We start from the raw sequence: 24,511 nt of genomic DNA, 5'->3' as shown, positions 1-24,511 counted from the left end.
CTGTATCCTATACCTGAGCAAAACTCACCTAACATGTATTTTCTCTCTGAGGCATGTGACATCTCTCTTGCACTTGGGATTACTAGATAGCACTTCAGCGTCGTGCGTGGGGGCCTGTAAGCCGTGAAATCACCAAAGGGAGGGGCACAAAATATATGCCGTCAAGGACCTTTGTGTACTGCGTGGGAGCTGCAGTAAGAAGGTGGGCGAGCACTGCCCCCTTCACACCCAGCTGGGACCCTGCACAGAGGGTGACTCGTCTTTACTGCTCTGCACACATCCCTGAATGACTGGGAATGGACCTTGAGTGTCCAATTTGGGGTTACATTTTAAGGTTTTTTTGGCCACACTGTGTGGCATCTGGGGTCTTAGATCCCTACCCAAGGAGGCTGCAGTGGAAGCATGGAGTCTTTTTTTTTTTTTTTTTTTTTTCAATGAGGTCTTTTATTTCAGGCTTGCTTAAAAAAAAAGATTTGCTTATTTTTGGCAGCTCTGGCTCTTCCTTGCTTTGTGCAGGCTTTCTCTAGTTGCAGGAAGCTCGGGCTATTCTTTATTGCAGTGAGAGGGCTTCTTCTTATTGCTGTGGCTTCTCTTGTGGAGCACAGGCTCAGTAGTTGTGGTGCATGGGCTTAGTTGATCCGTGGCATGTGGGATCTTCCCAGACGATGGATCAAACTGGTGTGCTTTGCATTGGCAGGCAGAATTCTTAACCATTGTGCCATTAGGGAAATCTGAAAGTGTGGTGTCTTAACCACTGGACCACCAGGGATGTCCATAATTTGGGGTTACAGATAAAGTTAGTGAGTAGGCACCTTTACACATGTGGACTCCCCTGTAATGAGGGTCGTGTATGCATGGGTTGGTTTGGGATCCTTTGCTGACCTGGGAACTCAGGGTCAGGTTGGCCTGGCTGCTGTCCAGCTGGCTGCCCGTCCCTTGCTTCCCGCCTTTCAAGCTGTCGTCCCAGCCTCTGTGTGAGGTTTGTGTTGATCGCTGCCGCTCTGGTAAGCAAGAAAAACAGGGTGTGATGGAGCAAGGAAACCTGAGCAGCGCCTAGAGCTAGGGCTTTGCTCCTCATTTGGCCAACACTTGGAGGATAAATCAGAGGTCTATACTGTGCTTTCCTGTTCCCTTTACTTTGGGTGTGAGTGTACTTTATGAGGGAGTCGTAAATACTGCTTCCAAAGGTCGACCATACCATGGAAGCTTTAAAGCACTCTCAGTTCTATTGTGGCTGTTTGGCTGTGGCCCTAGGTTGTTTGGGCTTCCTTGGTGGCTCAGATAGTAAAGAATCTGCTGACAACGCAGGAGACCTGGGTTCAATCCCTGGGTCAGGAAGATCCTCTGGAGAAGGGAATGGCTCCCCCTCCAGTATTCTTGCCTGGAGAGTGTCAGGGAGATCCCCTGGAGAAAGGAATGGCTCCCTACTCCAGTATTCTTGCCTGGAGAATTCCATGGACAGAGGAGCCTGGCTGCAGTCCAAGGGGTTGCAAAGAGTCAGAAATGACTGAGTGACTAACTCTGCACTTGTTCACATGCGTGCCTGTGTGCTCAGTCACTTCAGTTGTGTCTGACTCCTTGTGACCCTGTGGACTATAGCCTGCCAGGCTCGTCTGTCCATGAGATTCTCTAGGCAAGAATACTAGAGTGGGTTGCCATGCACTCCTCCAGAGGATCTTTCCAACCCAGGTATCGAACCTGAGTCTCCTGCATTGCAAGCCGATTCTTACCCACTGAGCCATCTGGGTAGCCCCAGCAGTTGCTCACAGCTGCAGTCAAAGATACTGTCTTATCTACAGTAACTTGTTCAGTTCAGTGCTGGTCATTTGATTTGATGTGAAATGGAAAAGATGATTTGAAGGCAGTCAAATGATCATTTTGAACAGAGAAGATGTTAACTGATGATTGAAATTTTTTTTTTTTTCTTTTTGGTTGAGATTTTCGTATTGATTTAATGTGGAAATATTTTCAAAAAAATTAAAGGACATTTTAGGTACCTGTTATGCATAAACTTTAGTACTAGATGGTGGAGGATGAATCTGAATAAATAAGAATGGCTATTTCCTGGTTTTTAGGGGTTCACAATCCAACACAGGATGAAAAGTATTGGGAAAACAAAAAAAAAACAAGCTCCAGGGACTTCCTTGTGGTTAAGAATCTGCCTGCTAATGAAGAGGACACGGTTTTGATCCTGTGCTCTGCAACAAGAGAAGCCACCTCAATAAGCGGGCTCACTGCAGCTGGAGAGTAGCCCCCACTTGCTGCAACTAGGGAAAGCTTGTGCACAGCAGCAAAGGCCTAGCGCAGCTGAAAATAAGTAGATAAATAACATTTTTTAAAAAGTTTAAAAAAGTGCAGGTTAAGAAGCTATTAAAAAATAAAAGAAAAGAGAATCACTGTGCAAATGAGTGGGATGCAGGTTAGATCCCTGGTTGCAGAACTAAGATCCCACTTGAGCAGCTAAGCCTGTGCGTCACGTCTACTAAGCCCATGTGCTCCGGAGCCTGAGTGCCACAACTAGAGAACGAGCATGCCACACCACTGAGTGTGTGCGCCACAACTAGAGAGTCTCTCTACTGCAACGAAAGATCCTGCATGACGAAATGAAGATCACTTGTGCTACAGCTAAGACCCAACACAGACAAATAAATAACGAAAACCAAAAATCCCCACAAAACCGCATAACAGGAGAAAAAAAAAAAAAGCCCCAAAGTGCTGTGGGCTTTGGGAAAGAAATTGTTTTGACTAGAGAGTGAGCTGCTTGGGGGAGGAGTAGTGAGAGGTAGGTGAAGATTAGTTATTATTCTGTACTATGACTTTTAGGAAGAGGGTCTGTGTGTGTGTATGTGTGTGTGTGGTGTCTGTGTTTAAGCTAGGGTGTCATCAAAGGTCTGCAGGTTTTGTGTTTCAGAGATTTAACAGTTGTGTGAAATTGACTAGGAGGAAAAGATTATCGTGGGAAACAAATTTCTAACCTCTCAGGGACGGAAGAGGTGGTGTTGAGGGTGAAGAATCACCAGGTCTAGGTGGTTAAGATGAAAGGAGAGAGTAAGTGATTTAAGCTCTTAGGTTTTTGAAATGATGAATGTTTCTACTCTGCAAATCATTCCCAAATTAGAATCCAAAAATCAAAGAATCAGATGTTGGGTGTCCACAGCCTGAACCTATGAAGTTTTTTCACATTGTTGTAGTTTTTTTAGCTGTGACGTGAAGTGATTTTTGGATAGATCTGTCCATATGAATATAGTTTTTTCAAAAGTAAACTTTCATCTTGGAATATTTTTAGTTTGTAGAAGAATTGCAAAGATACCATAGCAAGTCCTTGAGTGTGCCTCACTGGGTTTCTCCTGTTGCCATGTCTTTTATTACCGTGATCCATCCGTGAGAATTAAGGCACCAACTCTGGTGCGTCTCTGTTAACCCTCAGTTTCTCACAAACGCGCCTTCTATTCCAGGAGCAACCAGGACGTCAGACTGTGTGTTTCTCACTCTTTCCTTGCTCCCCCTGACTTTGATTGCTTCAGGCCTGATGGTCAATTGTTTTTATAGAATGTCTGTCAGTTGGGTTTGTCTGGTGTTTTTCTCGTGACTAGAGTGTGGATGTGAAGTTCTGGGAGGAAGACTGTGCTGTTTGATCATATGATATCGAGGCTACATCCTGTCCACGTGACCTATCACAGTTGGTGCTGACTTGATTACCTGGCTGGGCTGGTGCCTCCCAGGTTTCTTTGCTGTTAACCGCCCCACCCCAATGGAGGAAACATCTTTGTAAATAATTTGAAATTCTTCTCTAACGAACATTACCTCTTTTCCCTCAATTATATTTCTTTTTCTTTTTTTTTTATGGGTTTCTATCTTGCCTTTGTTCACTTGACATTAGAATATGAATATTTTTTCACCTTTATGCATTTTATTTTTCTCATTTGTATTCAGTTGGTTATTTATGCCAGTATGGATTCAGGGATATTCATTTTATTCTTGGGTTATAATTTAATAGCACATTATTTTATTGCTCGACATTGCGGCGCTTGTGCTCATTTGCCATGTCCCTGCCTTTTTTTTCCTCTTGGGCACTTTCTTACATTCAGGTACTTCTGAATGCTCCGGGTTCATCTTGTGTTTCCCGACCTGTCTTAGAATCACCCGTTTCTTTGAGGATCCCTGGTTCCTTTTATTGGATTAACTAAGATCTGGGTGCTGGATTTGCTTCTTGCTACTGGGTTATTTCCTCTTCCGGGTTTCCTAGGTGGCTCAGTGGGTAAAGAATCCACCTGCAGTGAACAAGACACAGATGAGGGGGGTTCGATCCCTCAGTTGGGAAGATCCCTGGAGGAGGGCATGGCAGCCCACTCCAGTATTCTTGCCTTGAGAATCCCCATGGACAGAGGAGCCTGGTGGGCTGCCGTCCGTGGGATCACAAAGTGTTGGACACAACTGAGGCGACTGAGCACGTTTCCTGTTCCAGGACAGAGCTTAGGAAGTAAATACATATGTATGCATACTGATACACATAGGTATAGTTTTGTGTTGTATCAAGAGATTTTTGTTTATGAAGCTTAAAATTTTGAAATTAAAGTTATGTTTCTCAGGCAAAATGATGTCTCTCTGGGTGCAGTTTTGAGTGTCTATAAATTATGTAAGTAGGTTAGACAAGACTGTTAGTTGTCTCCCCCCAAATCTTCTCTTTCTTATAAACATATAAAGTTATTACATTTACTGCTGTAAACTCTTTTGGTATGAAAATTTGGGCTCACTTTTTTTTTTTTTTTTGCTGCCTTAAAGAATAGTTATTTTTTCATAGATGAAGAGATGTTTGACTATCTGTCATTTTGGGGTTTAGTAAGTTACAAGCTGGGTTAATTGTTTTTTGCTCTAGTTTATTATGAAAAGGGAATTCACATGCATGGATTTCCACATTTGCCTTTGGACTCACAATAGTAACAGTTTTTCAGAAACTATATTTAAACTGAACAGTTAATCATCACTTCTGGACTGTGAGATACTCTGTTAATGTTTTTCTAAATAAAAATGGAGAAATTTTAAGGCAGTTTCCTAACAATGTAATGATATTTGATACAAACTTTGAGAAAAATAGTTTTGAAAGTTGTTTACTATATTGTTAGAATTGCTTTATCTTATTGTCATAAATGAGGAAAACCTCAAAGAAGCTCAGTATGAACCTGCTGTAAAGGACCTTGTAGGGTTTTTTCCCCCTTAAATAAATTACTGTTAGTATAAGTATCATTATTTATATGATGTTTTTATAATAAAAATAGGGAAATAATCCCAAGTTTATTGTAGTCTTTCTGTTTCTCATTTTAATTACCATTGGTCATAAACCCAAGCAGTAAGCAGTCTCTGGTACCTGTGGATTTAATAGAAATATTTTCAGCTTTGTGACAAGAAATAGTAAATATAGAATGCAGTGAAGTACAGCATTTCAGGTGCTGACTTATGTTGACCACTTTTAGCCTCTTTCTTATGGTAACCATTTAAATAAAATTGCTCAGACTTTCTAACAAACTTAAATTGCTTAAATTTTGTGTGTTAAAAAAGAAGCTAAGAAGTTGTATTATTCTATTTCATCGTTTAAGTGAGAAGAGTTAGCTCAATGAAAGTAAAGCGTCCCGTCCATATTCCGCAGAACACATAACAGCAGGTTCAGAACCACAAACCATCCAGATAATAGCCAGGCTTTTGTTTTAGTTTGTTCTCCTGATACTGTTATGGTACAGTCATCTAACTTATTGTAAATTTCATTGAACCTGATAACCCCCTTCTCATTTATTGTTGAATTAAAAGGTTGCCCTCTTTTGGAACAAATGCCAGGGACCATTTGATAAAAGTTGGGCACTGTGCTTTAAAATCTTATGTAGACTCTGTCCCCAAAGATTTATTAGAGTATTTTATACAGAGTCGGCACAACTGAATCGACTTAGCAGCAGCAGCATAGAGTCAGGTTAGGAAGCAGAGATTAACAGCATTTTATTATTGTTGGGGAATATTGAATCATATCAGACTATTAGGCTTTAATTATGGAATGGAATGGATTGATGGCTTGATCTCAAGGTGAATTTATCGTTTGTGTTTATTAAGTGATCTGAGGTTTACATAGTGCTGTGTTTGCTGTAACGAGCATAAACACTCTGTCCATATATATATATATATGTTTTTCAGTATGCTTATCTTACTGACTTTGTAAGAATTACTTGCAATATTAAAATATGTTTGTATTTTCTATGACCCACTACGTTGGGAAGAAATCGGCTTTTAGATTCCCAAGGACTGAAGGTTTGTGTGCATTGTTATTTTAAAATAATTCAGTGACTAAACATAATTGTCTCATTTTGCAAAGGCAGGGTATTAGAAAGCATGATAGAACATATTTTATATTTTTTCTGACCTAGTGCTCAAGAAAAGATCAGTCAGAATAAAACACAAACTATAGATCATTGTTTTAATTTTTTGTTGTTGTTTTTATTCTTTCTTGGGGAGTGGATATGGTAGACAAATTACACTGTGAGGTGAATTAGCAATGAAAGCCCATAAAGAAGATGAGAAAAGTTAAGCCCAACACTAGGGCTTTTAATAAATTTTTACAAACAGGTACAGAATTTCATCTTAAAGACTTTTATTTTGAGCATCAACTATGGTAGGAGGTTATTGAGAGAAAGATTCTTTGGTATGTCGTTTTAAGGTCTTATGAGTATTTATTAGAGAAAGGGAAATTAGGAAATTACAATTGGATCTCATGTGTTATCTCAAATTTTTTAAGTGTTATGTATTTGAAATGTGTTCTTGGCTCAAATTGTCTTCTGTTTTCACTTTCTGATTTTAGATTTTTCTCGTTAGGTGGCCAGTGACTATTGGAATGCTTGTGATATGCCGTTCACTTTGATTGTTCACACTTTCATGTTGGTAAATTACTACAGCTTTTAGCAGAGATTTAGTTACAGCAGCCAGCCTTTATTAACATTAGAATTACCTGGTCCAGTGGACATGAGTTGATTTAGATGTAGAATTTTGGAATGAAATTGACCCTTGCTATCGTCAACGTTCATTTGACTGTGTGTTACAAACATCTGGGGAGATTTAAAAGCTACTCCTAGTCCCACCCTAGGGATTCTGATGTAATCGATTTGGAGTGTGGCCTTGGCACCTGGCTTTGAAAGTTTTCCCAGGTGATTCTAATGCTAGTCAAGTTTGAGAACCACTATTACAATTCTTCCTTCTGTGAACAAGGTGCAGTAAGACCCAGACTTACCAGGTCATTTCTACTTTGAGGATCCCAAACCATGAATGAAATTGGTGCATTTAAAGTGAAAGAAAGTGTAGTCGCTCAGTCGTGTCCAGCTTTTTTCGATCCCATGGATTATAGCCCGCCAGGCTTCTCTGTCCCTGGGATTCTCCAGGCAAGAAACTGGAGTGGATTGCCATTCCCTTCTTCAGGGGCTTTTCCCAACCCAGGGTTTGAACCTGAGCCTCCTGCATTGCAGGCAGATTCTTTACCATCTGAGCCACCAGGGATGCATTTAGCATCAGTCTTAAAGTAGATGTCCACAACAGTGGCTCTAATTATTTAGAAGCTAACTAAAGGTAGTAAGTCTCATTTCTTCTTTCAGCTGAACTTGCCATGGTTTTCTAAGGTGAGAACTTTGAATATGAGTGTGGGAGTGCCTAGGTTTTCTCTGGCACGTGTAGCATATCCTTCCCTGCCCTTGCATTTTTTAAAAAAAACTTATTGATGTTGGGTCTTTGCTTTTTTTTTTTTTTGAAAAAATGTCCATTCTTTGAAAGTTATTTATGTAAGTCTTGTGAGCTGTTCAAGGAAGGGTACTGTGCAAATTTGTAGTGGATGTTTTAAATGAGACTTGAAATTCATCGGAAGGAAGCACACAGGTCTCAGTGGTTGGCATGGTGTATAGTAGATGCTCAGTATGTATGTGTTTGTTTTAATTTTTAAACATGTCTCTGCCTCTAAGTCCTTAATAATATAGCCAGTAAGGATATTTGTCTTGCTTGGCTGGCAAGGTAATGTTTCTATGTTCAGTAAGTTGATTAACTTCTTTGGGCTTTAGTTTCCTTATAATGTAAGGAGTTGGATAGGTTCTAGTATTTTATTTTTAATAAATTCTTTTGTTTTAAAAATATTATTATTATTTTGGTTGCACCAGGTCTTGGCTGCAGCACACAGGATCTTCAGTCTTCGTTGTAGCATTTCCATATCTTCAGTTGCATGTGGGATCCAGTTCTCTGACCGGATATCAAACTTGGGTCTGCTCCACTGGGAGCGCAGAGTCTTAGCCACTTGACCACCAGGAAAGTCCCAGATTCTAGTAATTTATGACTCTGTAGCCGTAAACGCATGATGGTATAACTGTAAGCAAATGATAGTTCATCCGGAGGCCCAGAGGAGAGTTTGTCCCCGAAGAGTTAGAATTCTGAGAGAAGCCAGTGGGATTAGTCCCCTGGTGCAAAGGCAACAGTGGGATTTGGAAAGCATAGCAGTAGAGGTCCCCTCTGCACCATTCTGAGTGCTCCTTACCGCTGAGTATTGCCTGACTGATACCCTCTTATCTGCACTCCCATCTTTTGAAATCCTTTCACTCACAGAGTTGTCTTTGTGCTTTGGTGAATGCACATGCCTAGTATCCTTGAACTCAGATTACAATCACGTTCTTATGTAATTGTTCATTCTACTTACATTACGTTTGTTTCTTTGTTTCTTTCTTTTTTTTCCTTTGTTTTTAACTCAAATTACCTCAGAAATTGGTGATAGCATGTGGCATTTAAGAAAGATCTAGTGATTGCTGTTTGGCCATGTTAATGTACTTGATGATTTGTACAGTAAACTTTCTGGAGATAGATAGGGGACTGATAATGACTGACTGAAGAGATTTTAGAATTTAGAGACCCTGGTTTCACCATTTGAAAAAGAAATGCCTTTGGAATCAGAGACCCAGAGGGAATTGAAGACTTGCTCACGACCTCAGATTTGATTCTGGATCTCAGATTCCTTTCTGTGTCACCACACTGATTCATAAGAATCCTGTGTTAGACCGAGAGGGTGGAGATGGATGTTTTGTTTTGATAGTAGTATGTAACCCATGTGCCATAGTTACAATTCTCTTTGCCTAGGGAGCCAACCACTGTATAATCTATTATAAATATATGACTTTTCAGTAGCCTACATATTAATTTAAAGCAATAATTTTTAGGGATGAAACACTCAGCAGTACTAAAAGAATTGATATTTGGAATTCAGATGTCCTGTAATTTCCATAACACAACCACAGAAATTAACACTGGAAAACATTTAGCTGGTGTGGCTACAGTGATTTTTAATTTGGAAATAGAGGACAATCTTAAACTATAGTGGAGACTGTGAGATTTTTAAGTTTTCCAAAAGTGTAGATGAGTAGGAAAAAGTTGAGACACTTGGCAATTAAAGCCAATGTGGAATTCAAGCTGAGCAGTTTTAATTTTCCATTTTGATTGACAATCAGCCTCTTGCCCATTTTTTATTTCCTCTTCCTTGTTTTGACAAGATCTAAGAGGATTAGAAAATTAAATGTTGAGGTATTTTTTCTTCCCTTTGGCTTTGAACAAAGATAGGAGTATAATTCTATCTTGAGAAGAAAAATATTTAGTGGAAAAAAGATAGTGGACTTCTTTGTGAGATATTTCCAGGTAGCGGAGCACAGGTAATGTTATCTGTTTATCTAGTAGGGCTATAACTGGGCATTATTTTCTTGTTCAGCTAAGTTGACTCTCTCTTTAGAACAAGTGAAACTCCTGGAATTAGTTTGAGCAGTATTGCAGATGTTACAGTTCTCAAGTATGTCTTTTGATTCCTTCTCAAGGAATAAAAGCATATACTTCTGTGTCTTGGCACACCTGTGTCATTCAATTGGTAAATGCATCCTTAAACTTCAAGGTGGATTCATTTTTAAAAGTAAGAGCAAGATGAATAATTGATCTTGAAAAACAGTAGATATTTGTCATGTATCCTTTTGTAAAGTGTAGATGAGCTAAGTAGTTACTTTGAAAATGGTCACTTTCTAACTGCCTTGCTCTGAAATCTTTCTTGCTTTGAGAAAGATTGACTTAATTAAAATAGGCATCGCTATGGACGGAGGAGCCTGATAGGCTGCAGTCCATGGGGTCGCTAAGAGTCGGACAAGACTGAGCGACTTCACTTTCACTTTTCACTTTCATGCATTGGAGAAGGAAATGGCAACCCACTCCAGTGTTCTTGCCTGGAGAATCCTAGGGTCTGGGGAGCCTGGTGGGCTGCCGTCTATGGGGTTGCACAGAGTCGGACACGACTGAAGCGACTTAGCAGCAGCAGCAGCACATTTTCCAGGCAATCAAAACTTTATATTGTGAAGTCGACTTCTTTTTTGTTTATAATTTCCCCTTTGCAGTTCTACTCAACTCTTCCTGAGATTCTAGCCTAAAGTGAAGTTAACACCCAAATTCAGTTACTGGATTCAGTGGTGTCACACTTAACCTGCTGAGAATTGCTGTCTTCTAAAGAATGTGCCTGCAGTGAGGGAGACCTGGGTTTGAAAGATCCCCTGGAGGAGGGAAAGGCTATCCACTCCAGTATTCTGGCCTGGAGAATTCCATGGACTGTATAGTCCATGGGGTCGCAAAGAGTTGGACACAACTGAGCGACTTTCACTCACTTCACAAAGCACTGTATAAATGCAAAAGTAGGCAGAGTAATTGTGCTTGCTTTTTAGGTTATCACTGCTTTGTATGAAGTTAGTGGAGTGTGGTCCAGCTGAAATGTTGATTGTGTTAATTGTAAATACAAATTATAATTATTAATAATAAAGGGCAGGTAGACACAAGCAGGGCTTCCCTGGTTGCTCAGTGATAAAGAATCCACCTGTGGGTTTGATTCCTGGGTTGGGAAGATTGCCTGGAGGAAGGCATGGCAACCCACTCCAGTATTCTTGCCTGGAGAATTCCATAGACAGTGGAGCCTGGCGGGCTACAGTCCATGGAGCCTCAAAGAGTTGGACACGACTGAAACGACTGAGCATGCACGCACAACACAGGCAGAAGACATCCTCAGCTTGAAATTTAGGCTTATATAGACTTAAAAAGAGAGAAGGCAATGGCAGCCAACTCCAGTGCTCTTGCCTGGAAAATCCCATGGACGGAGGAGCCTGCTAGGCTGCAGTCCATGGGGTCGCTAAGAGTCGGACAAGACTGAGCGACTTCACTTTCACTTTTCACTTTCATGCATTGGAGAAGGAAATGGCAACCCACTCCAGTGTTCTTGCCTGGAGAATCCCAGGGATGGAGGAGCCTCATGGGCTGCCGTCTGTGGGGTCTCAGAGAGTCAGACACGACTGAAGCGACTTAGCAGCAGCAGCAGCAGCAGACTTAACAAGAGACAACAGGGAATCCTTGCTCGACCAGATGGGGTGGGTAGATGGCTTCAGGAGGCAATTCCATTTAATGTTCTGGGGAAGGAATATGTGTAAACCTAATTAGAAGCATGAGATCTGTCTTTACCACCCAAGATTCTGAATTAGTGGAGCTTGGGAGAAAGGACTAAAATCTATTCTGCATGTTTTGTGCTGGAGACATGTAGCACAGTGGTTAAGGATGCTAGATTGTCTCATTTACAAGCTGTATGGTCTTGAGCAAATTATCTAATCTGCCTGAACTTTCTTATTTATATAATAGGGGAGAATGAAGGAACCTGCCTCCTAACACTCCTTTGAAGATTGAAATGTTTCTTTTCAAACAGGTGGCTTTTGGTACTATTGAATGTAATAATTGAGTTTGTATGATTGTTATATTTTAGCTTGGGAGGAGTTGGGTAGAGTAGAGGCGAGATTATAAACAAATAATTAAAATTAATGGAATACATCTTTGATTGATTAAAAGAGCATAGTTAGAATAGCTTAGAATAGTGTCTAGTACAAAATAAGGCTTCCCAGGTGGTGCAGTGGTAAAGAATTTGCCTACCAGTGCAGGAGACTCAAGAAACACAGGGTTAGAAAGATCCCCTGGAGTAGCAAATGGCAACCTGCTCCAGTATTCTTGCCTGGAAAACTGCATGGACAGAGCAGCCTGGCGGGCTACAGTCCATGGGGGTTGCAAAGAGTCGGACATGACTGAGCACACACGCATGCACACACACACACACACACACACACACAGAGTGCTCAAATACGTTGTTTTAATTAGTGATACACCTATTTTTTTTTTAATATTTATTTGGCTGTATCAGGTATTAGTTGCCAAGTGGAATATTGTTGCTTCCTCTGGGAGCTTTCGTTAGGGTGCACAAACTCTCTAGTTGTGTCACACAGGCTCCAGAGAGCACGCACTTGAGTGGTTGTGGCACGTGGGTTTAGTTGCTCCAAGGCATGTGAGATCTTAGTTCCCTAACCAGGGATTGAACCCACATCCCCTGCATTGTAAGGTGGATTCTTAACCACTGGACCACCAGGCAAATCCTGGTATACCTATTTCTTACTTGATTATAATGGTAAAATCATTATTATCCCTTTTTATAAATGAGAAGTTCGGTAACTTGTTTCTTTATAGGAAAGCCAAGATTGAAATCCAGGCTTTCAAATTCCCAAGTCAGGCTAATGTTACCATGCTTTGCTATGCTGTGTATCTGTTTTCCTAAAGGACTAACAAATTCTTATATACATTTATTCCAAAAATTTAGTGGGAGCTCACTGTAACCATTAAGATAAGATGTCTTAGGCTAACTTTTTCTGTTTAACTTTTATGGCATCTTTGGTTATTTATGTTGCTATATTATAGCTATAAAACTGACTCACCATAAACAAAAACCATGGTTTTTATACCTTATCTGGAAAAAAATGAAAATTCTGGCCTCCATATGTGACCCAGCAGCATGAGATTCTTGAGGACAGCAGTGATTAGGTGCTTTTGACAAGGAAGAAGTCGCACATAAGAAGCCAGTGATCCTTCAAGTGTTTCCTCTTTTCTGTTTTTCTCAAACTCATCTGATTACCAGAATTCCCTGACTGGGGGAACAGATTCTGCTTGTAAAAAATATAGATTCCTAGGCTTCCATGGTCAGTGATTTAGAACAGCTGGAGAGGGGCTCGGGCATGTGTGTTATTTAAGAAGCTTTCCCACGTGGCACGGAGCTTGGTTCATTGGCTGTCCGCTGTGTCTCGCCCATCAGAATTCTTGTGCTTTCCATTCAAGGTGAGGGAAAGCCATCATCACAAGGGACTGGACGGTCTGTAAATGTCTCAAGCTCTGCAGACTCCACTGAGGTTAGGGCAGCAGCTCTGCCTTTGTTGTCAGGCCCCCCCCTCCCCCCCCTCGCCCTCCCCCTCCCCAACGACAGTTGTTGTTGAGCCTGAAGGAAGTCAGGATGTAATACCAATCGGAATGCTAGCCTGGAGGGTGTTGCAGTGCAGGGTGGTGACCAGCGCCTGGGAGAGAGAGGGCATTCATGTTTCCATCTGTGACTGCTGATACTCTATTGCTGAATTTTGTGTTCATTGTATTCTTCACTTTCCAGTTTGGGAATCATAAGCCCGTGACCCTTTAAAATGGTTTCTAGGGTTTCAGAGTCATGCCTGTGACTTGACTGTACCTGTTAGCCAAGATGAATGAATGGCTTTTTGGAAGAACAGGTTTTACAAGGCTACCAGTTTTGTTGCATTGGTATGTATAATCTACTTGTGAAAAGCAGTTCTTCACTAAGTCCATTTTTTAGGATGGAGGGGAAACTTAAGACACCACCTTAATTTCTGTATTGCGATGGCTTTCCCTGCCCGTTAAAATGTCGACTTTCTCATTTTGAATTTTTTAAAAAAACCTCACATATATCTACTTCTAGAGTTGCATTCTAAGAAGGGAATCCTTTTTCTTGTGAGAATCCCTTAAGTGATTGAAACCGTTCCACCCCGCTTTTCCTTTCTTCGTGTGTCAGTGGGAGTGGTGGGAAGGTGAGGCTTGGGGGCGTTGGGGTGTGGAACAAGGCAGGGGCAGTGACAGCAAGACATAATGAAGTCCTGTAGTAAAAGTAGCATATGGTCATTTCATGTAAAAAGTTGATTCGCCCCGGTAATTGTTCACCTGATTGGTTTACCCAGCATTTCAGAATTATACTGAAAGTGAATAATGTTTTCTTCTTAAAGAGATATGTGTCGACTAGAAAGTCTTCATGATTTTTAGTCTTAGGAGTGTCTGTGTTGCGTTTTTGCCAAAAGTGGGCAGAGGCAAAGTTCCTGTTTATTCCTGGCTCTCTTCACTCCCCACCCAACAATACTTTGTAGGAAATGCAATTCAGGGCTCTTTTCTCTCTCAGTGTCCTCTGGGAAAACATTGTTACTTAGATGTAAATATAGACACAGATACAGACACTATGTTTGGACAAAGAGCAAAAAAGACATAGAGCGTCCCTTAGCTCTCTTTCTTATGCTTTGAGTCTGGAAGGCTTTTAAGACCACAGCACGTCCCTTGCATAACGAATGAGCTCTGTTTGAATTTGTATGTCCACCAAAGTTAGCCTAGGTACCCAACTACCACAATCAGCTATATAGTACTGTACTGTAATAGGTTTATAATACTTTTCACACAAATAATGCACAAAAGACAAACACAAAATACAGAAAACATTTTTATAGTACAGTACCTTGATCAGTACAGTAGTACAATACAATATTGCTGGAATACAGGGGCTGGCATTGAGTGAACAGATAAGATGAGTTACTGACTGGAGGAGGGAGAGGAGGTGGGAGATGGTAGAGCTGAAGGGTCATCAGCAGCAGGAGATGGAGGGCAAGCTGCAGCGTCACTCATGCCTGACGTTGATGGCATAGGTTCTGGTTCCTTGCTGGATTCAGTTCTGTTTACCCTGTTGAACGAACGATCCAGTGATGTCTGGTAGTAATTCTTTTTTTTCTCGTCATAGATGATGCTGGTGCACTGGGTTGCATTCTGAACGGCTGCTGCAACCTTCATGCACCACTGTCCGTTCAGGTCCTGTGTCTCAAAGTCTCATAGTGCCCCCTCAAATAAAATCCCCTTGCCATTTCCTGCATCATGAATCCCTTCAGTTCTTCACTTTTTGCTTCTTCCTCTTGTCTCTCTTGGTCCTGTCTCTGGGCCTCCAATTCCATTAGGTCTTTAGTAGTGAGCTCCTCGTGTTGCACAGCAAGGAGTTCAGTGAAGTTGTCCTTGTGCACATCCAGCTTGAAATAAAGACACTGTGCTATTTACTTTCGGAGAAGGAAATGGCAACCCACTCCAGTACTCTTGCCTGGAGAATCCCATGGAGGGAGGAGCCTTTACAGTGGGGAACAGCACGTACACAGAAGCACAGCCACTGGTAGAGGGTGCATGCACATGACAGTGTACACCAGACCTGGGAACTCACTTACGTGATTGGACGTGTGAACGCGTGTTCACCTCTTTGAAAGCTTGAAACTTGAAGGTTCCTGTGTAGGGACTTACTCGCATCTAGTGAATCTCCACTCTTCCATTGCCATCTAAACCATGTTTATGGAAAGCGCTTAAAAGGTTATCAGAGGTGTCCAACCATCTCCTACCTAAATACCTCTAGTTTTAAATACAGGACCCCTGTCATGTACAGAGTTCCATATCGGACGTTTTGTGCAAATGTTCTCTTCTTTGTGGACAGGGAAATGTAAGTAAGTACCAATGAATGGCCCCCCTTGGTGTTTGCAAAAAAAAAAAAATCAGAGATTACTAGTCATTCAGATGAGCATCCAGACTGTCTTGAAAAGCACACAAAATTTAGTCTTCAGTTTGCTCATTTTGTATAATTTTAACTTCATTAAAATGGATGAAATCTTACTAGCAGTATTTGCTAAATTGGACCTGGAATCTTGAAGGAACCAGAGTTTGTCACTGGCTACTTTGCTGGAAGGGTTCAGTCTTGCTGGGGCATTGCAGAGGCTGGTTAATCCTTTTTTCCCTTTAATTTGACACAGTGGCAATAGCCATATGATAGACAACGTGGAAGTGCCTTCTGTAACTTATTTGATCTTCATGGCAACAGTGTATAGTAGGTATTTTCAATTCACATATGGTGAAGCTTCTGCTAAGAGTTGTTAAGGAAGTCTCCCAGCATCTCTCAGAAATAAATAGCAGAGTCAAGACGGAACCTGGGTTCTAATGCCAAGGTACTTCCTCTTAATTGTTACCCTCTGCCTCCCCTGGCATTTGCAGTGTCTCCCTCAGGCTTTTTCCTTATGGATCATGCAGCTGTTTACATTCCGTACCATCCTTCTTCCGTTTTACAAACAAGAATTCATAAACTGAGATTCCAATATATGACGAAGTGGCAGGACATCCCCCATATTATTCTCTTGGGGAAAACGTGTTGCCTGAATCCGTGTGGAGAATATTCTTCTGATATTAGGACTTGTAGTGGAGTCAGCCTTACAGAAATTTCCAAGAAAAACACGCAGTGTTGTTCTTTTCTGAATTAATTAATTAATGGCTTTGCTGGGTCTTCATTGCTGTGTGGGGGCTACTCTTTGTTGCAGAGCGTGGGCTCTAGGAGCACAGGCTTAGTTGCTCCATGGCATGTGAGATCTTCCCAGACTAGGAATCGAACCCATGTCCCCTGCATTGGCGGGCTTCCCTGGTGGCTCAGCTGGTAAAGAATCTGCCTGCAATGCAGAAGACCCAGGTTCAGTCCCTGGGTTGACAAGATTGCCTGGAGAAGGGAATGGCTACCCACTCCAGTCTTCTTGCCTGGAGAATTCCATGGACAGAGGAGTGAAGTAGGCTATAGTGCAGGGGGTTGCTAAGAGTTGGACACGACTTAGTGACACCTCTGCGCTGGCAGGTGGGTTATTAACCACTGGACTACCAGGGAAGTCCACACAGTGTCCAAGCGTCTATTAAAAATGTTGTTTCAGAATCAGCTTTGACCACTGCAAGATTCTTCATGGATGTGTTTTCCCAAATTAGATTTTCCAGTCTTTGAATTTTTAATGATCTGCTATTTAAAAAGTATCTGTACGTTGGGTGGGCCAAGGTGGAAACACCCATGTGTTTATCAACCCATTCATTGCTTTCTGTGGTTTATTTTGCTCTTTTGTTAGGTACTTTCTCATAGTTCTAACAGTTTTGTTCCTTTTGAAAAAATTAACAGAAGATAACAATTCTACAACTGGAACTCTTCAATAGAAATGTGGGGGGAACTCTTTGCCGCATCTACTGCGAGAATGAAGACCATTCTCAGCAACCAGACTGTCGACATCCCAGAAAATGTCGACATTAACTTGAAGGGACGGACAGTTATTGTGAAGGGCCCCAGAGGCACCCTGCGGAGGGACTTCAATCACATCAATGTAGAACTCAGTCTCCTTGGAAAGAAAAAGAAGAGGCTCCGTGTTGACAAATGGTGGGGAAACAGAAAGGAACTGGCCACTGTTCGCACAATCTGTAGTCACGTACAGAACATGATCAAGGGTGTTACACTGGGTTTCCGTTACAAGATGAGGTCGGTATATGCCCACTTCCCCATCAACGTTGTTATTCAGGAGAATGGTTCTCTTGTGGAAATCCGAAATTTTTTGGGTGAAAAATATATACGCAGGGTTCGAATGAGGCCAGGGGTTGCCTGTTCAGTATCTCAAGCCCAGAAAGATGAGTTGATTCTTGAAGGAAATGACATTGAACTTGTGTCAAATTCAGCTGCTTTGATTCAGCAAGCCACCACAGTTAAAAACAAGGATATCAGAAAATTTTTGGATGGTATTTATGTTTCTGAAAAAGGAACAGTTCAGCAGGCTGATGAATAAGATCTCAGTGATCCTGCTGCAGAAACAACAAGATAGCAGATGGTTCTATGGACTCAGTTATGATGTTTTAAAGAGACAATAAAAACTTGATTTGAGATTTTTTCCTACTGATTATCATTTCAAACTATTTGGCCAGTAAGCAGTTAAGTAAATTCTAGTGTGTTAAAAACAATAACAGAAGGAATAGGAGTGGTTGATTGATTTTGTTGTTGTTAGAAAGACGTTGTTGTTAGCAAGACTTAATGGCAGAGGGGGCTTCAAGGAATACCAAGGACATTTCAGGCAAGAGGAATATGGTTATCGTGGGAAGAACTTTCGGAGATCTAATTTTGCAGTGGCACAGATTTGAATATTTGTGAGGCAAATGCCTGAATCACAGTAACTGAAAAAGCAGCTGAGAAGTGATACTGTCTTAGTAAGAATTAAAAGATGGAGTTAATTTGTATTTATGATAAACGTGGTTGCTGTAGTCTAAGGTTCTCTCAGTTATACTCAAATTTCAGCCACATCTATATCCTAGTCTTTGATGGCTTTAAAAAAACTTAAACGTTCCATGTGTCATACTTCAGATATACTACTATACAGAACAGTAGGGTTGCCCCTAAACCTGCAGTCCTCCCCTATCTCATTTGTTAGAAACTCTTAACCGTGTAATTTCTCCGGCAAAACATTTAACTTTGTCTTACATACTGTGTCTAGTCCATCAATAAAATCTGTGCGCTTACTAAGATCTTGGTTTAAATAAATGAAATTAATTTAAAAAAAAAAAAAAAAGAAATGTGGGGGTAATTTTAGTTGATGGCACGAACAATGGTGGTCTGATTGTGTAGCAGCGTCCTAGCCCAGATGGAAGCAGCTGCATCCTTTTTCTTAATTTAGGAGGAATGAATCCCATTGTTCTCAGATCTCCAGGTGGACACTCGTGGGAAAATGTGAGACAAGGATAACACAGGTAGTATTGATCTCCCTCTAGTCCAGCTTATTATTGTAAATCTGCAAGGAAGGAGAATCCCTTTTAACTCTAAAACCTAAGTATGAAATGTGGCTTTGAACTCATAATTATACACTTACATTATTTTTAGTTTAACAAGATTATTTCATGAAGAAACTGTCAACATTATGTTAATATTCTAGTTGGGCCGACTTTGAAGAGTCTTGTTGTGTATCAAGTAAACCGTATGTAAATGACATGTCTGTCTATCATTTTAAAATTTTATATATTTTATGACATGTACCTTTTACTGACTGATTCTTCCTTGTTATTCCCCATCAATTATTGATGGTCATGTATCTATATGAAATGTTCGCAGTGGCTAATATTTAGGCAGGTTTAATCCTGTTTCAAACTGAGTGAAGAACATACCTTTTATCCTTATTTTACAGATGAGGAAAGTTGAGGAATTTACCAAAGTCACATGGCTAGTAATGGTAGAACCAAGCCTCAAATTGATCTCTTCCTGATTTTTGAAAGCCCTGCTCAAAACAGAGGGAGATCCCTGTAGTGGGGATCTGGGGCTGTGGCTGAAAGGCATTGCCTTTATTCCAACAGCACACACATGAAGAAAGTCTGCTTTGGTTGACTGCAGTGCAGGCCATAGAGCTTAGACCAGAGTGAGTGAGTGAAGTGAATATCTCTTAGTCGTGTCCGACTCTTTGTGACCCCATGGACTGTATGGTCCATGGAATTCTCCAGGCCAGAATACTGGAGTGGGTAGCCTTTCCCTTCTCCAGGGGATCTTCCCAACCCAGGGATCGCAGAGGCAGGTGCATATTCTTAACATGTATGCAATTTACCTGTTTCTATATGTTAGAAATTGGAGAAGGAAATGGCAACCCACTCCAGTGTTCTTGCCTGGAGAATCCCAGGGACGGGGGCACCTGGTGGGCTGCTGTCTCTGGGGTCGCACAGAGTCGGACACGACTGAAGCGTCTTAGCAGCAGCAGCAGCATATGTTAGAAGCTGTGTGGGTGAACATCTGCTATTTTGTGTTTTAAAGTAGTGCCTTCAGAAGGTAACCGACTTGGTTTAGTTGGAATGTAGGCTCTCTCTATATAATGCTGTAAATCGTCTTTTTCTCTTTCACAGTGAAACTTTTTGAGCAGAAGACAGGAATTCATATTCAAGTTGGTTTTACTTATCCATGTTGACCTTTAAAAGGTGAAAATACTTCAACAGTTTCTTTTATACTTTGTTCTATGTTATATTTTTGTTGTTATTTAGTCTCTGAGTCGTGTCTGACTCTTTTGCAACCACATGGTCTGTACCCCGCCAGCCTCCTCTCTCCATGGAATTTCCCAGGCAAGAATACTGGAGTGCGTTGCCGTTTCCTTCTCCAGAGGATCTTCTTAACCCAGGGATCGAACCCAGGTCTCCTGCATTGGCAGGCACATCTTTTACCACTGAGCCACAAGGAAGCCCATGCTGTGTTTTCAGTCTTCTGCTAATTCTTTGTGATCATATATTTAGGGCTAGTTGGAAAGTAAAGTTCTTTGGTTTTGAATACATAAATGCTTTTTTTTTTTTTTTTAAAGATAATATGTAAATTATATGGGGTGGGGGAAGGAAAGAGAAAAAAAGGATAATTACTTGAGGACATTATTTAATGTATATGGTTTAAAAAATCTTGGGTGTAAACTTAAAAATGTTGTGTAGCACTTTAAACATTTTGAGATAGTTTTTTTTTTTTCCAGTTATTTTCAGGAGTTGACTACTTAACACAAAGATTCCATTAGTAAAACAGAATTCTGAAATGAATTTCTTCTGTGATTTTGGATTCAGAAAGCAAGTGGTTAGAAGAGATCTTCACTGTTTTTGAAGGTAGTTTTCTTTTAAAATTGTTAAATTGTGTTTTCAGAAGTTTGCATCAGACATAATTTGTAGTGTCCTGATCGTTTTTCTTTCTGTGAAAGTGTTCTTTGATTGAAAGAAAGAAATAGTTTAGGTTTTGATGGCAGTTGTGGTAGTTGGTAAATGATAGCCCTAGTTTGTTAATCATAGCCCTACAGAATAGCTTATCTCCCTACATATTAAATTTGATCCCTGGTGTGTGATTAGGTTTGATGAATGAATAAGGGAATGTGATCCATTTCAGGAATCTAGTGGTTGCTTAATGGAGGCAGTTAAGACTTGTTTTTTGAGAGCTTTTGTAGTTTAGATGACTTCTCAGATATGTTCTAACTGTTCATTATCTTTTAAAGCAAGTATTGTGAAATTCTGGAGAGGAATACCCTCAGAACAGAGCATGCCGGCATCTGTAAATCTTTCATTCTGCTCATTTTTTATGCAGTCTCAAGTGTTTATTAAAAAGCTGGTCGCTCTATGTTGGAAAAATTCCTTTATGATAACTATCATAATTACTATTAGAAAATAATTTTCAGCCTCCAGGGAAGCATACTCTTAAATCTTTACACTTAAAATTTGGGGTGTTTGTGTAATGAACTGGACCAAAGCCTGCATAAACCCTGCGCACATCTTCATCTTGGGCTCCCAAGCCATCAACTCAGTACCTTTGGGTTTTGCTGACATCATCTCATTTAATCCTCACAAAGACCCGTATGTTAATTTTAGCACCACTTTTTCAAATGGAACTGATTCTCTGGTTAAGTAACTTGTCCACAGTTTAAAAACACATGAGGGGAAAAGCCTTGAACACAGCCTGACACCAGGGCCGTCCCTCACTCGTGCCAGCCTGCAAGGACATGCTTCTGCAGATGTTTCTGTTGCTCCTTGTAATAGGCTTGTCTCATCGCGAGGCTCTGGGAGGGAGGGCCGGGGGGGAGGGCCAGGGGCAGCGTCAGTGTGCAGCCAGCCCTGGGCCCCTGGTCCCTTTGCTTCCTGCCATCTCGTACTCCCCGAGACCCCTCGAACTGGAAGCATTTCTGATGACTTGTGCACCACTTGCTGAGCCGTGTAATTTCTTTTTAATTTAAAAATTTTGTACCATATTATTCCAGAAAAAATGGTTAATTACTAGATATTTATGCCTATTAGAAGATGAGAGCCTGAAGTAAATGGCTGAGTAATTTTTTATTTATAGCAATACTGTTTCTTCTACCCAAAGAATTTTGTGAATTAAGCTCTTATTGTACCTATTTTACAGACTTATAAAACTGTGGTAAAATCCACGCTGCTCCCCCTGACCCCCCACCCACCCCAACCCCGATAACATCCTGCTGGTCCTTTATATAATGAGAGGTAATCTTGGAAATGTTATCTTACTGTGAAATGTAAACAGTGAATGTTTAATAAGCACTTTATCTTGATGGTGGGTTCGTTGTACTTACTGATAGATGCTCTCTTTATTTTTTGAGGGTAAAATTGTTTGTTTATATTGATAGAATAATGCAAAAAAGAAAAATTGTAGAAGTTCAAGAAAAATGCAAAAGAGCATTCAAAATATGTCCTTATTTTTTCACAATTCATTTTTTATCTTTAAAATTTTTCAGCTTTATTAAGCTATAATTGACATATGAAATTGTAAGATATTTAGTGAACACTGTGGTGATTTAATATACATACACATTGTGAAAGGAGTCCCCCCATGAAATTAAGTGTCACATCTATCATCTAATGGATTTATTTTTTTTACTGGCTTTTAGAATATTTAAATTCTACTCTTAACGTTTCAATTATTCAGTACAACTGGCCCTCTATATCTGTGGGTTCCACGAATGAGGATAGAAAATATTCAGAAAAAAGATTGCAGAAAGTTCTAAAGAGCAAAACTTGAGTTTGCCTAGTAATAGTGACTATTTACATAGCATTTATCTTGTATAAGGTATTAAAATAATCTTGAGATGACTTAGTCTTAGATTATATGCAAATACAGTTGCCCCTTGAAAGTTGAGGAGTTTAGGGGGGCCTACCCTCTATGAGTTTAAAATCCGTGGTGACTTTACAGCTGGTGCTTCCTAGGTGGCGCTAGTGGTAAAGAACCCGCCTGCCAATGCAGGTTAGACATAAGAGACGCTGGTTTGATCCCTGGGTCGGGAAGATCCCTGGAGAAGGGAATGGCAGTCCACTCCAGTATTCTTGCCTGGAGAATCCCATGGACAGCAGAGCCTGGCGGGCTACAGTCCATGGGGTCACACAGATTTGGACATGACTGAACCGACTTAACACACAGCACCTGTATCTGTGGCTCCCTTTCTTGGGTTTAACCAGCCTGTGGTCCTGCAGGAGGAGCTTGGTGAAAGAAATCCGAGTATGAGTGAACCCGCACGGCTGAAACCCATGTTGTTAAGGGTCAGCTGTGCCTCCCCATTGCCTGTAAGGAAAGGACTTGAGTGTGTAGATTTGGTGCCTGGAGGGGTTCTGGACACCCTCTCACCCCGACAGAATACTGAGCACGACTGTGTTGTCAACCATAGCCACCACATTATATGTTGGATCTCAGACCTCATTTATCTTCTAACTGAAAGTTTGGGCCTTTGCCATCCTCTCCCTATTTCCCCCATCCACTTTTCTGTTTCTACATGTCAGTGATACTGTACCATGCAGTATTTATCTTTCTTGGTCTGCTTCATTTCACTTAGCATAATGCCCTCCAGGCTCATCCATCTTGTTGCAAATGAGAGGGTTTCCTTTTTTTTTTTTTTAAAGGCTGAATAATATTCCATTATACATATACAAATAAAATACTTCACAATTATATATATGTGTGTGTATATATGCCTGCAGTGCAGGAGAGCTGGGTTCAACCCCTGGGTTGGGTAGATCCCCTGGAGAAGTAAATGGTAACCCACTCCAGTATTCTTGCCTGGAGAACTCCATGGAGAGAGGAGGCATGGTGGGCTACAGTCCGTGGGGTCACAAAGAGTTGGACATGACTGAGCGAGTAACACACTGTGTGTATATATATACACATAGGAGATATTGTATATGTGAGGTATATAATGTGACATATACATATCTATGTATATGTATATATATGTAGATATATATATCACATTTTCTTGATCTGTTCATTCAACCACAGACACTTAAATTGTTTCTTTGGCTACTGTGAATAATGCTTCATTGAGTCCATATTTTTTACACTCTGATCGTGGCCGACTCTTTGCGACCCCATGGACACAGTCTGTGGAATTCTCCAGGCCAGAATACTGGAGTGGGTAGCCTTTTCCCTTCTCTAAGGGATCTTCCCAACCCAGGGATTGAACCTATCCCACATTGCAGGTGGATTCTTTACCAGCTGAGCCAAAAGGGAAGCCCAAGAATACTGGATTGGGTAGCCTATTCCTTCTCCAGTGGATCTTCCCAACCCAGGAATCGAATCGGGTCTCCTGCATTGCAGGCAGATTCTTTACCAACTGAGCTATGAGGGAAGCCCTTTCACTTTGAAAAATGAAAGATCTGATTAAAAAATGGTGTTCGCCCTTCTTAGAGTCCATGAGTTAAATCAGTCCAGTGGGACTAAGGTAATCCAAGGAAATTTGTTGTTAAAATCAATTTATTTATCTATTTTTTAAAAAAAAATTTTATTGATGTATTCATTTTTGGCTATGCTGGGTCTTTACTGCGTGGCATTTCTCTAGTGGGGTGCGTGGGGGCTACTTTCTAGTTGTGGTCTGCAGGTTCCTTGTTACGGTGACTTCACTTGTTATGGAGCAGCAGGCTCTAGAGCGTGGCCTTTCATAGTTATGGTGCATTGGCTTAGTTACCCTGCAGCATGTGGGATCTTCCTGGACCAGAGATCAAACCCCTG

General features: G+C 40.9%; 2 protein-coding genes across 14 annotated transcripts in view; both read left to right on the top strand.

The window, feature by feature from the left end:
- Positions 1-24,511, top strand: part of RAPGEF2 (Rap guanine nucleotide exchange factor 2) — a 275,356-nt gene that overhangs the window by 39,180 nt on the left and 211,665 nt on the right. The window lies entirely within an intron of this gene.
- Positions 17,187-18,582, top strand: LOC129630357 (60S ribosomal protein L9-like). Its single transcript, XM_055550924.1, has one exon. The coding sequence runs from the start codon at positions 17,190-17,192 to the stop codon at positions 17,802-17,804; it is 615 nt and encodes a 204-aa protein (XP_055406899.1). The 5' UTR covers positions 17,187-17,189; the 3' UTR covers positions 17,805-18,582.

Source organism: Bubalus kerabau, chromosome 16, assembly GCF_029407905.1.
Source record: "Bubalus kerabau isolate K-KA32 ecotype Philippines breed swamp buffalo chromosome 16, PCC_UOA_SB_1v2, whole genome shotgun sequence".
NCBI lineage: Eukaryota > Metazoa > Chordata > Mammalia > Artiodactyla > Bovidae > Bubalus > Bubalus kerabau.
The sequence above is the reverse complement of the archived record's forward strand: the minus strand, read 5'-3'. Positions and strand labels throughout refer to the sequence as shown.